The sequence below is a fragment of the Amblyomma maculatum genome, chromosome 3, assembly GCF_055883805.1.
Source record: "Amblyomma maculatum isolate TAMU_Amacu chromosome 3, ASM5588380v1, whole genome shotgun sequence".
Classification (NCBI taxonomy): domain Eukaryota; kingdom Metazoa; phylum Arthropoda; class Arachnida; order Ixodida; family Ixodidae; genus Amblyomma; species Amblyomma maculatum.
In genome coordinates, this window is record NC_139346.1 from 46716459 (window position 1) to 46733824 (window position 17366).

Sequence of the window (17366 nt, forward strand, 5' to 3'; positions counted from 1 at the left end):
TGGGCAATTTAAAGACGAACGTTTTAGCAGCAGACGGAATGTGCATGCGCTTAAAGAAGTCATGACACCAATTTCAGAGTATGGCATCTTATTCCTGATGTTCCAAGCAACTGAATCTCAAAGTTTCGGCTGCATAAGAATTGCAGATATTTTTAAAACCAGTATTTTCAGTTCTTCGTGAACTACTTTCTGATCTGGTAAACGGCGCAGCCGCGGTGACGACACAGGCTGACGCCGAGTCGTCTGCTGCATATTCCGTGCACGAGCAGCATCAGCCGCGTTTACGCGAAGCCGCGGTAATGTAGGCCAGAAAGCAGTAATGCTGCTTACAGGGGTTACCGCAAACTGAGCTTTTCGTCGATCTCTGTTAGCGCTTTGGCCTAAGAAATAGCGGCATCTGTGGGCGGGATACAGTGCAAGTCAGCGCCTGAGTACGAAAGGCGTCGAACAGCGTACGCATTGTACACTGAAACCCATAAAAAGCAACATAAAAGCAATTCATAAAATGCGAAATGTACACAGTGCCGTCCGATGGCGCTTTTGTGCAATCTTCGGCTACCGTCCGATAGCGCAGCACCGTGGCACACTACATCGATGCCTCCAATACCTCTCTTAGATATATCGTTTAAGCTGCTCATTGTCAGATCCAAGTCTAGGCCTAGCCGCATCGTGAAAGCAGACGATAAGATCATGAGGCTTACAGCACTGATTGCCACAAGTTCGCAGCAACGGCGCCCGCGAGTGCGAACGACGGCGGCGCTATGCTTCTCCCTAACCGTCGCTGCCTAAATTATTTCGCATCAAAGCCACACCAGACGGCACTTCGCAATAGATCCGCGAGGCCTTTAAGTAAATGTGCCATTAGATGAAGAAACTTCTTTACTTTACAGGGAGGCTTAGCGCGAGACAGACGAGGCCAAGAGAGGCACACAAGACGAGCGATCGTCTTGCGTGCCTCTCTTGTCCTCGTCTGTCTCGCGCTAAGCCTCCCTGTAATCACGTCGTACCAACTGGCCAGAACTTCACTTTACTCAAATTCTTTGCTTTCAACGCCACTGTTTCGTAGTAAAAGAAACGCCTTATAGCAGCGGAGCTATATATAGTGTAGAAGAACACGGGAACCGCACCGGCCGCGAGCGAAAACTCCCACCGTATTAGTCGGCATTTTACAAAAAGCATTCATATTTATTTAATTTAATTATTTATTTATTTATTTATTTATTTATTTATTTATTTATTTATTTATTTATTTATTTATTTATTTATTTATTTATTTATTTATTTATTTCCTCAAAGGTCTCGGTTGAGACCTTTGAGGACTATTAATGTTACGAGGAAGACAAATTTTAGCATGCTTTCCTTACACTGGCGCAAGGGATCCGCTGTATCGATGGTGCTGAAGGCACGACCGGCGGTGCTTACGACGGTGGGGGTAGTGCTGCCATCGTACGATGGTGGTCGCTGCGAAGGCGGATGCCTGGGTAAGAACTAAGTCACGCTTCACTGAAGTTTCCGTTCTGTTTTTAGAAACACGCTGCGTACACTTATTGAGAGTCACGTTAGCAAGCGCGAACCCAGTGCAGTATATCGGCAGCTTTTCGGCGCAGGCACAGCAGCAGACAGTGGTGGACGGTGTCGCTCTGTGACGTCACCAAACGTTTCGACATGTCGATCGCTCTCGGTGGGAGGAGCTTCGCGTTGTCAACTTCAGCTACTTATTTAAAAATAAAGAATGCGTCTAGGGCGCTCAAATTTCGGAAATAGAATAAATAGGTGCAGTATTATCTGCCAGAGTATAAAGCTGTAATTATTGAGTGACCGTGTTAAAACGGCGGTGTCCAAAACCCCAGATAAGGCTGCCATACAAAGGTATAGGGAACAGACACCCAGCAATAACCTAGGTCAACTGCCTTTCGAATAGGCTGTAGAGGTAATCCGCAAAAAATTGAAAGTGTCCGCAGCTGCCTTCAGGAAGCTCCTTATAGTTCTTTCACGAGCCTGTCTAGTCGAAGCGGACAGATAATTTAAATGAGCACTGAGACGTCGAATGAGCACAGCAACCAAAAAGGGGTGGTTCGCTAACTCGTAAAGAAATAAACACGAGACAAGAGTCCGATTCCTCCAGAATCTATGGGAAGAAACAAGTCACGACGCATGGGCTGCCATTGAGAGCATCACTCGAATGTTGCGAATATTATGTGTACTGCCTGCGCCTTCTTCCTCGTACAAAGCGGAGCCTGAACGACGTAGGCAAGCTTTGCAAACAAGAAAGTTTTGCAGACGCGCGCGAGGAAACACCGAAAGTTCCCTACCCATTTAAGCTTAGAGTTGTCGCCTCATAGCCAGTATTAGTGGATCCCAATGCTATAGGCCACAATCCCAACCTATGACCTCGAAAGGATCGGCCTTGCTGTTGGCTCAAACAAAATCTTTTGGATTTCCCTAAATTAAGAGCCTCACTTGATAACACGAGACACTGTTCAGTAAGGTATCAAGCCTCGAGTACACCCCTTTTAAGAGAACAAAAAAGGGCCACGCCATCAGCATAGGTCAAGATCTTAATTTCACATTGAGATAGAGAAACCACAAAGAGCCATGCTGTTAACAATGATGAGAGAAATGGGTTCAACATATTGGGAAAGCAACAAATGGAATTATGGACAACGCTGACGATGATGAAAATATGTTTTAGTGAAATAGTTTTGGTTACCTCTTGGCTAGCAATTAACCTCGTATAGGACCTATTATTGCACAGCCTTATGCCTTTGAGGAAAATATGATCAAAGTTTGTGTGCTCCAAGATCCCGATCGTGACGGGCTTTATCAAACGCCTTCGCAAGGTCACTCTGAATTAGTGCTACTTGACCAACCTCATCTGTTATGGTTTCCAACACCGAAAGTTCAACTTGAATATGGGCTTAGAAATTCCGTTCAATTATACCTGGTGCAATTTCAGAACAGAACGAGAGAGGCACAAAAACCAGCATCATAAAATGCCTGAAAGCCTTCCAGCAAAACAAGTGCGAGGCGTGGCAAAGATATGTTATAGAACTCGAATCTGGGCCAGCAGATTTCTGACCCTCCATATCAGGAATTTTAACTCGTCCGAAGTGATAGCTACCTCCACTGCATGACGCTCCTCAGAGTCGAGGAAAAGCACCTAGCAAGCAACTGTAAACTAATTCCACATTTCAGTCCCCACAGCTCCTGAAGAATTGTCGATAGTAGTTAAAGACGCAAGAATTGCAGGTGCATCACTGTACGTGCAACCGCCATATTGCGTGTCCAGTATTTTCTTCGCGAGCGCTATCTGGATTTCACCGCTCATAACCAGTCGAGATAGTTGTTTGTCGAGAAACCTATTGCATCTAGGCCTTACTAAAACGCCCTTTTATCTCTCGGTTAGAAACTGTTGAATCTCTAGTTTAAGATTATTTATTTCCTCTGCATAGGCACCAGGGCTAGCCTCTTTAGCTCATGTATAGCTCATTTAAATCACGACATAGCTCACAGTGGTTTTGCCTCCTCAGGAATACGATTCTTGCTGAGGTAGCCGAGGAAACACAACTTTGTACGAGTCCGTTGCAAAACTTCCGTTGGTTGGAAGACCTTCCAGCTTCCAGCCTTGAACATGTTCTGCCACGACGCTTCGACGTCTGAGGTTTAGTAAAGGCACGTCTAGTTAATTCACAGTTGTCGTAAAAACACAGTTGGTGGTTAAAACACATAGCGCAGCTGAATCAGAGTTAGGCGAAGGCCCATAGACAGACGCAAGAATCAAAAGAAGAAGCAACAGACCATCGAACAAGCAAACGCACGCACAAATGTTTTCGCGCGCGCATCTAAGGAGACATAAGTGCCTCCCAGAATTTTTGTCAGGGCTCACGAGGAGCGAATTTAATGTTGTCCTCAGGGGTTACTGTTGACACGCATTGAACATGTGGCTGCGCGCGCCTTCCGCATCGTTAAGAAGGCAGTCACGTAAGCACAAAGCAACAAAACTTAAGCCCAGAAAAAGACAGAAAGGCGACTTGCGCAGCGCGTACACGCTTCGCTCGCAGTTTTCCTTCAGGCACCTAAATACAGCATGCAAGCGATAAATTTTAGAACGAATAATCAAGAGCGACGAATGCATAAGGAAACAGTGTAGCTGCACTTGCGCCGAAGGGTAATCGAATGCACCGGAGTATGGCTTATCCGCGATGCTACGGCAACAGTCAGGCAACCAGCAGGACACTTCCCATTTCTTCAGCACAACGGTGAACGCAGTGTACGCGTAGCTGGCTGGAAGCAGTGTGCGCTTGAGCTGGGCCTTCGATTTAAAAAAAAAACTGGCAAATGATTAAATTCTGCTAAACCAAAGCAACCAAAGCGAAAGCTTGAACATTAAGCCTGGTAAAGCTTGCCTAGACTTCGTTGTTGATTGACGCTGTGACTGAGGTTTGGCGAGAGGGGCTTCACGTTCTTCCGAGGTCTCGGCGACACGTTTCGCTCGACCCGCCTCTCTTCGTCCTTGTGCAGCAGCCTCTTGCTACTGGGTAATCGAATTCGGACTGTGAGGCTCTTTATTTTTCTTTCCTTTTCATGCCTCAACATAATATATGTCGTGTTCGCAACCTCTGAAACGCACAGTTTACAAGGTGCCTCGCCCGGATCATGCATGACTACTGCTGCCGTTAAATTGCTGAGAGCTGTTGCGATCCGTCGGTACCGGCCACCATGGTACCGGCTAAGAGGCACCAGAGGCTATCAGACAGAGCGAGCGCCACGGCTCCAGCGTAGCTGGGGTTGAGTGAATTCATGCTTGTCACGGTGAGTGCGAAGAGGCGAGCGCGCGGTTACTTTGATTTCGGCGGCGGCTGAGTGCCATCATAGCTGTCACGTGCTGTACCTTCAATTCAAGGACAAATGCGCACACGGCGAAGAAAATATGAAGGAGAATAGTAAAAGCTTCCGATTTTACTAAAATATTTAACCAACGATTCTTCGCAACAGTCTCTGGGTCGCGCCGGGCACTTCTTGAGGTTCATTTCTGACTTGAAGACAATCTTTCATAGGTTACAGTAAACAGGATAAGGGAGGACACTCCCGTGGGCCTCTGCGGCCAGAGTTCGCCCTCCGCGAACCTAGCAGCATGGAAAGAAACGTAATAGCCGTAGAGATGGCTGCCGCTCGCCGCCATACTTCGGAGGCCGCAATCCTGGAGCCTCACCCGCCGCTGCTTTTCTTTATTTTCAGTGTGCTTCGATTTTCTTTTGTACCTGCACCGCCATCTGACTGCGACGTGCAGCGCCGAGCTCGGCCGCGAAACAGACTAAGCGTCCACTCTTGGTGCATACGTTACTCTATGAGAATAAGCCAGCGCAAATGCTGAGCAGCCGATGCAGTTCAAGGGTTTGGGGCTGACCCACCGGCATCGCTGTCACCAGCGCCGACGGACAGGGCGGAGCACTGCATGTCCCCCAGGGCGGCGTGCACGGGCGTCCCGGCAGGGATGCCGTACCAGGGGTGCTCCAGGCGGCCGGCTACGGCGCCAGCCTCCACCACGCCGGGAAGTAGGCCAATCGGAAAGCCAGCCTGATGGAGGCTGTGAAAAAGGGAGAAAGGAAGGAGAGGTTACACGTTTTACTTTTTAGACAGACGGTGGTCTTCCCAAAAAGGGGCACTACCGAAGAGGGCGGCGGAGCGAAGGCCATGCCCATGCAATCATTTACGAACATTGCGTCGAAAACATAAGCTGTTATAGATTGCTCAAAACAGGGGTGGGCGTCGGCACGCACATCCCGCGCTTGTCGAGACAACAGATTAAAGACCGTGTACACGGTGGGAGAGCCTTTTCCCTCTAACGGTAGACTACGTAAGAGCACTCACACAAACTTAGAGAGTGGCGACTCATGAGTGGCATGTGGAGGGGGAGGAGACCAGAACCACCCCGCGAGGGTAAAGACGAAGGGGGGGGGGGGGGAATAAAAGAAGAAAGAGGCACTATGAATACCGGGCGCCATGCGCACACAACGACATTCGGAAACCTTATAGGAATATGTGTGATGAACCCGCGCTGACCTGTCGATCATAACATGGGCAGAACCTAAGATGACGGTGCAAGAAATCGTCTGAGAAAGCATGCTCGATCTGAACGCAACAAGAAAACAAGATCCACGGCAGAACAAATTGGTGAACAGTGGAAGTATGCAGGAACAGTGAAATATCAGTCAGCAAAATTTCCTAGCTATAGACCAGCTGTGAAGCATGTAGTCCGATACGGTGTAACGCTTGGAGGTTATTTCTGGAGTGCTCCCAAATTCCGACAATAGAGCTTTCCTGAATGTCGCACCTTCAATAGCAATCGCAAAACGTGAGACGGGAAGCGGTTAAAGAGAATCCAGAAAGCGGTGGCTTCTATGGCTGAACAACGCGGAAACGTTCCGAGCAAGCCAACCATCTTTACAGTTTTATAGCGAGCCGAGGTCGTCGACACATCGACTAGCATTGTAAATACACCACGTGTTGTCATTAGAACCTACACTTATTTTCTGGGTTGTCGGAGCAGATTGAAGCACAAGAAAGATTACTGAAAGTGTGACTCTTCTTTTTTTTGCGGTATGCCTCTGCTTTCTCGAAGTATGGAAAGTAAATTTCAGTTCGCACACCCTACACCAACAGTTTTGTTTTCTCGTAGCATTTCACAGCTCGCCCTAGACCATGCGGCCATATAATACGCCGCATGTTTGTCGTATTTTTCGAAACAAAACAGCCGTGGGTGGCAATGGCATCCGGACAACTGTAATCATGGCCGGCCAGCCGTTAAAGAATGTAAGCGAGTTAAAATTGCACTGTAAGTGTGCAAAATCTCTCTAGAGTTGGTTTCATTTGACTCCGCTGTCTAGATCTATAGTTTCTGCTCCGAAAATAAAAATAAGGATACCGTACGAGAACTGGGCAATGTCTCAACAAACCGGCCAACTTCAGGAACACACTTCAAGCAACCTTTATCGCGGGCTCATCCAGCCAAGACGAAGCCTCTCGATGGACAGCCGCCGAACAATAGGTGCGAACGTCCCCAGGCTCACACCACGCTCTTGTAACGTCTCGAGAACGCAAAGGTTAGAAGAACGTGTCAGCCTTTGGAGGCAGCCACCAGATCGATTACGCCAGCGCTGACAAAGGTGCCCATCTATAAGAGCGCCGCCAATCTGCAAGGGCGATGTGTGGGGAAGGAGGGGCTCAGAGCAGCCGCCTGTACCTAATATCAACGACACTCCTTGCCCTTTCGCGATCCGTCAACCACGACCCGGTATTGAGGTCCTTTGGAAGAGTCGCGCGCCTAAAAGCAAACGGGCTCGAGAAGCATGCGTCTGTACTCAGGAAAAAGTTTGGCACTAGCCGGAAGCAGATTTTCAGACCTTTTTCGCATGAGAGCACAGATTGTTGGGCGAGTTGGTGCATTGCAGACACGTTCTAGAGCATATGAACAAGGACGAGAGAGATGTAGACAACAGTGCTATCGTTTATCGTCAAGGCAAACACGCTTGAACATAGTATCTTTCACCTGCATTGCCGGAATAAGTGTCGCGGTGCCTGCTGCTAGAACGTCTCCAACAAGAAGGCACGTAAGAAATGAGGCATACATTCCTTCAATATGACACACTTTATGAGAAACATTCACACATAGTCAATGCACAGGTAACACTTGCCTCAGAAACTATCAGTTATTAACGTTTTGAGGTTCTAACAGCGAAAAAATTTGCAACCTAAGTATCTGTTGCGCCCACCTGACGGGCTTGCCGCTCCATTTCGGTGACGACGGCTGAGTACAACGGTCGCTGTTCGACACGCCTATAAGACCTGCATAGCCAGTCCCAATGTCGACAGATAATTCTCCTCAGATGATCCATTGTCGCCGCATTAAAATTTCGACGAAGCCGGTGGTTATATACCTGCTCACGAAGGTTGCAGTCGCTCTTTTCAATTCTTCATGCTTCCATGCTTCTATGCGGCGCCTTTCAATTGGCGCTTCATCGAAAGCAGCACCACACAGCATATAGAAGCAAACGCAGTACAGCACGCATCAGCAGCGTTTCAAATTGGCTTACAGGAAAGAAAAGGTGCAGTATCTGTCACGATTCTCCGCGTTGCGACTGAAGGAAGAAGGAAAAAAAATGCACGGGCCTCCTACTGGCTCTGTAGCTGAGCCACTTCCGCTGCCTCGTGCGAACAGAAGAGAAAATAGAGAAGAAAGAAAATGAAGAGAAAGGCGCGCGTCGGCAACAGCCGTCATCCACCACCCAAACGGTAGCGGGTGCAATGACGGCTTACAACAGATAAAAATATGGTGGCAGGCTAGCCCCAACCGCAAGCGCCAGTGGCCTACCAGTCCCAGCCCCGTAAGGCAGGGAGCAACCACCCTCAATTCTCCGCGGACACCTGACCATGCCTTAAGGAAAAGGAGGAAGGAGGGAGTGAAAAAAAAAAAAGAGAAAGAAGTGCTGTAATTGAAGGCTTCGGACCACCGCGCCGTGGAAGCTTTCGCCTCATCGCACTTTAGTGGTGCAAAGTGCCTTGTAGAATTCTAGATCGCAAACTGGCTGATTGACTTCCTGGAATGTCCGACGATGACCGCACTCCCTGATCTCATTCCTCGACTTGCAACTACATGGAACAATGTGGCCGTTTGGAAGCACGACTAGTTGCACTAACCGCATTCGATTTTATTTATTTTCTCATTCTTGGAGCGTGTGTTCGCAGACCAACATTCGAGGTTTGTTTGGCCTCCGATCGGTTCGGATTGAAGAGACAATGAGAGCAGCGCGGTCGCAATGTTGCTCTCAGTAATACCTAACTTGAAGCTCTTTCTGCCCACGTCCAACCATGTCTGGCAGCAAAAAAAGGACAAGAAAAGGTGCTGAGAAAGTTACATTTAAAAATATTCGCGCCCACCGATTTCAACCAATGATGATGATGATCATCATCATCATCATCATCATCAGCCTGACTATACCCCGCTGCAGGGCGAAGGCCTCTCCGATATTTCTCCAATTAACCCGGTCCTGTGCTAGCTGCATCCACTTGACCCTTGCGAACTTCTTAACCTCATCCGCCCACCTAACTTTCTGCCGCTCCCTGCTACGCTTTCCTTCCCTTGGAATCCAGTTTGTTACCCTAAGCGACCATCGGTTATCCTCTCTTCGCACTGCATGTCCTGCCCATGCCCATTTCTCCTTGATTTCCACTAGAATGTCAGTAACTTGAGTTATTTCTCTGACCCCCTCTGCAAGCTTCCTATCTCTTAAAGTTACCCCTACCATTTTTCGTCCCATAGCCCTCTGGGTTGTCCTCAGCTTAAGTAGAACTTTCTTGGTTAGCCTCCACGTTTCAGCCCCATAGGTGAGTACAGGTAAGATGCAACTGTTGTATACTTTCCTCTTGAACGATACCGGTTAGCTGCTAGTCATAATCTGCGAGTGCTTGCCAAATGTGCTCCACCCCAATCTTATTCTTCTTGTTATTTCCTTTCCATAGTCCGGACCTGTGGTTACTACCAGTCCTAAATAGACATATTCGCCTACTACTTCCAGTGCTTCGTTACCTAACGTAAACTGCTGTTCCTTCCCGAGGCTGTTAAACATTACCTTAGTCTACTGCATATTGATCTTCAATCCTAACTTTCTACTTTTCCTGTCTAGGTCATCAATCATTATGGGCGTACAAAAAAGTCAACTAATGATGTCCTTAGCCAAAGAGGAAGGATTACTCCTGTTTTAAGTGAACAGCAGAGTATCGCAGCCCCTGGGACTAACGCCCAGAAACCGGTTCCGACTCATGCTATTTGCTTGCGAAATCGCCCGGTGAGGGCTACACCTTTATTTCATTTTATAATATTTCGAAGCCCAAAAAGTATTCGGTGCTCTCTTTAATGTCATAACGAGATATGCGATCGATTCTGGCCCAATTTATTTGTCATCCTTTGATTTTGACTTTGTTGAAGTGCGACTGCCACGCCTCGCGCTCTCCGTTCGTGCTGTCAGAACAGCAGGCCAATACACCGGAGCGCCTTGAGCGACAATAGACTTCCAATTTTTGTGTGTGTGTGTGTCTTCTGTAGTTCAGACTCCGGCTACCGACTGCCCTATGCCTTTCAGTGTGCGTCATAGCGCTAAGCCAATGAGAAGCTCCCGTTGCCGGAGCCTGCTGAGCCAAAGTTGACTGAGCTCGGTGTATTTTAGATGTTGTAATTGTGCCCTACTCTACGCTCACACAGGGTTTTTTTAATATGGCCGACGCCTAGGTTACTCCGTCGGTACACTAGCCACTGTACCGTCGGTTCCAGCGTCGCTGTGCTGTTATAGTGAACTAGAATATAGTCGCTACTGTTAAAACATGGTTACATCGTGGGCTTCGAGCCTTACGCCGACGCAAGGTCGGCGAAGATGGAGCCTGCGAGCGACCGGTACAGTAACACTTGCGTCGAGAGGCCGCGGTAACCGCGGCACAACTCCGGCTTGCAGAAGCCCCGACAGTCAGCCTCCCGATCCCAGCCGTTTCGGAACTAAGCATTGGTATGTATGTCCGAGTCTTGCAGCCTAGCCTACGTTTAACCGTTGCGAGGGTGCGCAATCGCTAACCGAAGCTTTCGAACAGGTGCAGCTGCGGGCGGTGCGTGCCGATGCCGAATGCTCTTGAGAGCATCTGGCGAGATCCCGGCGGCGACTACGTAGTTGAAGCAGCCGTCTGGGTGTTACAGATCATCCGCATTTACTCCAAATGCTTCTTGATCATGGACTGCTAGTCGAGAACACAAGGTAAGAACCTTGAGCGAAAGGCGACATAACTTGAACAAGCGGCCACCTGTTTTTTTATTTTCTCGAGCAAGAAATGCTGTAACGAAATCTATTGCAGAAGGCAGTGCTAATAAAAGAAAGCTTCCCCTTTAACGTTACTTACTTGCGATCATCTACACTGTCTACAGTGTCGATATTGCGCACGTTAGCGCGAACACAACATCGCTGGTTTTCATATTTTTCTTGTTTTCGTAGGAGGTGCGCATTACTGGTTTGCTTAATTTGAGAAAACACGCATCATCTGATAGCGTGAACTTGCTAAATGGAGAGGGCGTGCACATTGATGTGAAGTAACGGCAAAAAAAAAAACGCTGTCCGGACACATTTGTTTGTTTTATTAGCCAGGTATGACCTTCAGCAAGTGCAGCACTTCAAAACATGAATACATAAGGAATGCCACAAGAAATGCAGTAAATAAGTACAAAAGCAATCTCATTTCGGAGGACTCTGTGCTAAGTGAAATTGCATGCAGTGAAGTAGCCTGTCTCCTGCAGAAGCCATGGGAAAATGCACTAAAAAACGAAGAGAAAAGCACACAGAGCAGGACTGGCTTCTGCAGACGATCACTAACTAGCACGACAACTCATTATAGCCTGTCCCCACTTGCTGCCAGAGCAATCACCATACCAGCACTCAAAGTTTTATTTGCTATTTTTGTTTTACCCACTTGCATTAGGTGAGTGCTGTATAGTGTGCAAAAAAATTGTCTGACTTCACTGATACCATCATCAACACCTCCACACAGTAAACCTCTCCAAAATGCTTTGACACTGACATTTTACATGTGCTGAAATGTGACAACCAAAAAAAAAAAAAGAAAGACGTTCTTCCAAAGGCCAGTACACCGAATCTTCCACAGCTTGAGTAAGTGTTGGAAATTTTACAGTTAGCAAATGAAGTTATAGAGTAGTTTTGCGGCACTTGCAGAAAGTTTCGCATGTGGCGTGTTGTGGGAAAACAACTGAGAGCCGTTGACAGAAGTGGACTTGTAGTTTATGGCTCCTTCGAATAGAATGACTCCATGCACAGAGCTGCTTAATGCATAAGTCGCATACTTAACATCTTCGTGCTATGCGGATGATATCAGCGTGGACATTGACATCGGCCACAACGCTAGTATAGACGACTACCAGGTTTTGTCAGTCAAAAGCTGCATTGCCTTCAGGCATTATTTTGCTGCAGTAGCAAATTGTGATTGCATTGGAGTTCTAATATTGGGTGAGTCTCATTCTCTCTCAATCACCTGCAGCAGAATTCAGTTTGCCATACTTCCAGGGAGAATAAATTGACAGTGAAAGTTACACTGTACAGCTTCTGTTAGACAGGAATTAATTGTACAGATGCATGAATAACTTTCAAATTTGTAAAAGACCTAAACCATATTTTCATTTTGCTATGCTGAAAAGTGAATATTGCTTTTTCTCTTGTCAACAGGAGGCACCGCTACATCTGCTACAGCCAGCTTGCGCACTGGCTTTGGGTATGCCTCGGCAGACATCACAGTAAAGTCCTCCCTATTTGTGATGCAAGCCAAATAAGGGAAAGGTTTTCATCTGACAGTTACACTGGTTTCCAGTTTGCACAAGGTTAGTAAAGCCATCACCTTATTCATTCTGAAACAAGCCGGAAAACATGAGAAGCGAGAATTGCAGGACAGCTGGACTAATAACTGGATTTTTACTAAAGGATAGAGGCAAAAGAAGACTTGCACAGAGATGCACATGTAAAAAAGGCCCCAAAAGACTGTTGACTGATTTCTTAGCCACACACACGTCCTTAGCCTTTGCAGTATAGTGTGCCTTTGGATTTGGATCTGTGGCTTCCCTTTTGTAACGAGTGGTTCTTGACCATAAAGAATTTGCTTTTTTTAGATGATTTTTTAGACCCTTTCTGCTTTCCACGCTTTCACTGCTTTGGGGGTTTTTCGTGCACGTGCATTCCTGTGCGAATCTTCTTTTGCCTCTTTCCTTCAGTAACATTTCAGTTGTTAATCAAACTTTGTCTTGTGCTCCTCTCACGTGTTTCGTCTTCTGGCTGGTTTTAAGATAAATCAGTACCAACTCATCCAGTTGTTAGTCTTGTTGATATCACTAGCCTGACTGCACCCACTGCTGGGCAAATGCCTCTCCCATATCCATCCGAATAACCCGATCCTGTGCTAGGTGCATGATTCTCGCAAACTTCCTAATTTCATCTGCTTGCCCGAGTTTCTGCCGCCCCCTGCTACACTTTCCTTCCCTTGAAATCTAAAAGACATATATAGGCTCACTTAGAATGAATTTAGTGTACTCACTCCCTTCCTTTACCTTTGACGGGTAGAATTTTTCTTTTTTTGGAACTGACCGCAGATGCATCATAATGGGGAGGCATCATAATAGATGCCTCTCCCATATCCATTCAAATAACCCGATCCTCTGTCAACTGCATCCATATGATCCCCGCAGACTTCCTAATCTCATCTGTCTGCCCGAATTTCTGCCGCCCCCTGCTACGCTTGCCTTCCCTTGGAATATACAAGACATATATAGGCTCACTTAATATGAATTTTGTGTACTCACTTCCCACTTATACCTTTGATGGGTGGAATTTTTTTTAGCACTGACCGCAAATGCATCATAATTGTGCAGTTGTGTAATATACCTGCTTGTATAGATGCCTCTCCCATACCTATCCAAATAACCCGATCCTCTGTCAGCTGCATCCATCTGATCCCCGCAAACTTTTTAATCTCACCTGCCTGCCTGAGTTTCTGCTGCCCCCTGCTATACTTGCCTTCCCTTGGAATCTACAAGACATATTTAGGCTCACTTAGAATAAATTTTGTGTACTCAATCTCTAACTATACCTTTGTCGGATGCATTTTTTTTTATTTAGCACTGACCTCAACACATCATGATTGTGAAGCTGTATATACACATTTGTATATTTAGGAGAGAGGAAGACAGCGAAGAAGCATGAATAAAAGATGTCTTGCTCTAGGTCAACTTCCTTCTGGCCTAAAAATTGTGTATGCACTGATGAACCTGCGGCCAACCAATAAATTATTTTGAAAGCAACATGTCTCTCTTTAACACTCATTTGGTAACATTAGATAATGCCCAAATATACTACAAAGTGGTGGTCCTTGTGACACTGACAAACCTAGATTTTCTAGTTGCCGCGTTAACCTTTACACGGCCTCGAAAAATAGTGGCTCATGGGGAATAGAAAAATCAAACGGTTTTCTGCAAAAGCTGCTTTGAAAGGTGGCTACTATTTGCAGCATTTTGCAGTCTCATTCAGAAGCAAGCCAACATAATCTGCAATCTGTAGACATGCATACAATATGTGCCTTATACTTTGAAATGTACCAGACTTTAACCAGTTATAAAACAGCGTGCTGAAAAGGTATGTATAGTAAAGCCTCCTTCGTTGATGATACCCATAGTTTGCATGGAAACATCTGCACTAGAACCTGCATGACGTTGAGTTAATTGGCCTGCTGGTTGAATATGCCACCAAAATGCTGGTAATACAATGAACTTCGTCGGTGCTGGGGTCAAGTCTAGAAATATAAAGTTGGGATGATTTAATTATGAAATCTTTTGCTGCTGAATTCACTGCAGGCTAGAATGTAACAGGATTAAAGGGCAGCTGTATACGTAAGGGCAGCCCACATTGTCATGCCATCTTATGCGTCCTACTGCACATATCTACATACCGTGCATGTTTTGCTAGTAAACAATGTAACCACAGATTTGCGAAGCTCCAAGAATGCTACACTGATGCTGTCTGAGTAGCTACTTGTGTTGCTGAATATTGTGAAAGCTTTTTGATGGAACGAAAACTGCTTGGTGAATACTTATGCAGAGTGAGGTTGGTCAGGAGAGCAGGTGATATGTACACCTTCGCAATTTAACCATACAAGCACAGACTGTATAATACTCATACAAATTGAAAAATATAAGGGAAGGAATTGAACTGAAGACTTAGCGGTTCGACGGTCCAAAATTCTGCTTTATGTGCTTTGGGCTGTGTGTGCTAGCCCATTTGCAATCTGATCGCCCGAGCCAGGAAAATGGTACACACCCATATGAGCACCACTCCCAGTACTCTAACAAGTACATAGAAGTGCAGGTGCTTGGGATAAACCTTGGCTGCCGCAATGCACCTCAAACAATGGTATGTTAGCCAGAATAGCAGGTCGGGCTTGTTGGTTTTCCATCCTGAGGTAACAGCGCAAAATGTGGACGGGAGCACAAAACGAGAAGATGATGAGGCATTGTGTCGTCTTCTAGTCTTGTGCTCCCATCCACGTTTTGCGCTGTTACTTCAGAATGTCACGTGCCTGCCCAATATCTACATAATTGTCACACGAACCACTTTGTGTGTATTTACGACTACTTGCACAATACCGTTGCCACCCACTGATGACCAGCAGTTTTTCACGTACACTCCGCTGCCATTAATTACAAATGCTATCACGCTACGACTTCGCATACCACCCCACCCAACCTCTGTGTGTAATGACTCAACCTTCGGGGCATTTGCATGTTCTCGGGATACTGAAGAAATCCATGGTACCAATTAGTAGATTCAAGCAACTTAATCTGACATACATCTGGTGAGAATATTACAACTCTATCCATGTATACACATCTGTATCACCACAAGCGTCACCTACAATTGTGGTGATGCCGCTCAGAACATGACAGTTTTTTTATTTTAGGGCATAATTCTCCACAAACCGCTGCTGAGCTTGTGGCCCCGTGGTAAGAGGCTTTGCACATCTGCGGGAAACCACTTCAGAAGTGGTGTGCATTCATTGCATTCACAGTTTCAAAGCCTGCATTACAAATTTTTGGAAGTTTTCAACACCACACTCTTACTAGCCTTTGGCCTTTGGCACTACACATCACTGAGTTCCTTATATCTACTTGTGCTCAAGGCCCCAAGGTAGTGCTTTAGTGGATCCATACCCACTTGCCAATTATATGCCATTATGCATGCTTTCTCCATAGACTGCATCTAAATGTGGTTTCACACACAAATATTTATACTTAATTGGACAGGCGGACTGCCCAGAATGTTCCACATGTGACATTACGGAGACTGTTGAGCGTGTACTAGTGGTGTGTCGCAGTATATGCGTTTACTTCATTAACTCGAGTTACTTCTTTGAAGTGTTTTGGCAACAGGCCTCTCTCAGAGGACTTATTGGCTAGTTGGCCAGAAATGGGAAGCTCTACAGGCAGTGCAGGCTTTCTGCTGCTTCTTGCATGACACAGGACTTGACTTGTGACTGTGGTGCAAGTTACTATTCCTGTATATATTTTAATCAAGTCACGACCCTCTTTGTTCTTCTCTTTCTCTTTCCCTGTACAGAGTAGCAGGTCAGGTATTAAACTTTTAAGCCAATCTATCCGCCTCTCCAATCAATAACACTTGCGTGAATGCATTTCTCCTGGATGGTTGATCTGGTAATCACACCATCGTAATGCAAGGACATGGGACGTATGAGCTTTTGAGGTGAACAATTTTTACCCTAGAAATGTCTTTTAAATGATGTGAAGGATTCTGAGCTCTGCTCAACATGATCCTCCTCTTTGGAATCTTCATCAGGTTCTATGGAACTAGATGAGTGCTCTGGAAAGAACGTGATCAAAGTGGAACCAAGGGGCCTGTTCTGGGTGGTACGATATGCTAGTAGGAGCACCTGTGGTGCTGGCCTCACGGTATCGTTCAAAATAAAAAAATAAAAAACTAAATGCGCATATTACTGCTATGAAGGCAGTCTGGCAGGAAACAATCAAATAGAACTGGTGGCTTCTGCGAGTCGAGTAGTTCTCAAATAGGCATATCTGTAAGGCTACAAATCGCAACTACTTTTACGGCCTTTATCACGCGACCTACACTTTTTTTGCCAGTGCACTGGGCCAGCGGTTTTGAGTCGGTACGACGCATCTTTTTAGGTGAGCTTTCTTCGTTTCCGGTCCATGCCGAGGCTTCGATAGACGCCGAGGTTAATTTAGGACTTCCAGTAGAAAGTAGTACGAACACATTAACCCAATCGGTGTGCAAAAACTTGTGAAAGCGAACGTTACTTCCACTCGGAGAAGCCGTGTTGCAATCCCGCGACGCACACGGTTGGCATAGCGAGCACTCAAACCCACACAACACGCCTAAACCCAGAACCTAACATTGTCAGGAAAAATAGGCGAAGTCTGAGCACTGTAGACGTTGTAGAAATATGCTCCTTTTTTTTTTTTTTTATAGAAAGGTTACGAAAGAGGCGTCGGAAAGGTGGGGGAGCAAAGCTGCGACAACGCGTTGGGTGAAAGGGTACTTTGTACCAACCTTTTTTTTTCTGTTTCCGGCTTTCCGTGTAGTGCCATAGTAATCCAGCCGAAATAAAGGAAGCGAAGCTCGACACGATATTCTCAATGATGCAGCGCGGAGGCGAGCAATATACGAGTACGCGCCGCGGCGCCCGCTCCTGAAACTCCACCCACCACTCGGATTGAACACACTTGTCGATTTCTTTGACCT

At 46.4% G+C, this 17366-nt stretch overlaps 1 protein-coding gene across 1 annotated transcript in view; it reads right to left on the bottom strand.

Moving 5' to 3' along the window:
- LOC146194694 (sedoheptulokinase-like) overlaps nucleotides 1-17366 on the bottom strand; it is a 153961-nt gene that overhangs the window by 52388 nt on the left and 84207 nt on the right. The window contains exon 2 of the mRNA XM_084597507.1: nucleotides 5412-5587. Coding sequence (XP_084453633.1) covers nucleotides 5412-5587 — 176 coding nt within the window. The remainder of the gene's footprint in view (nucleotides 1-5411; nucleotides 5588-17366) is intronic.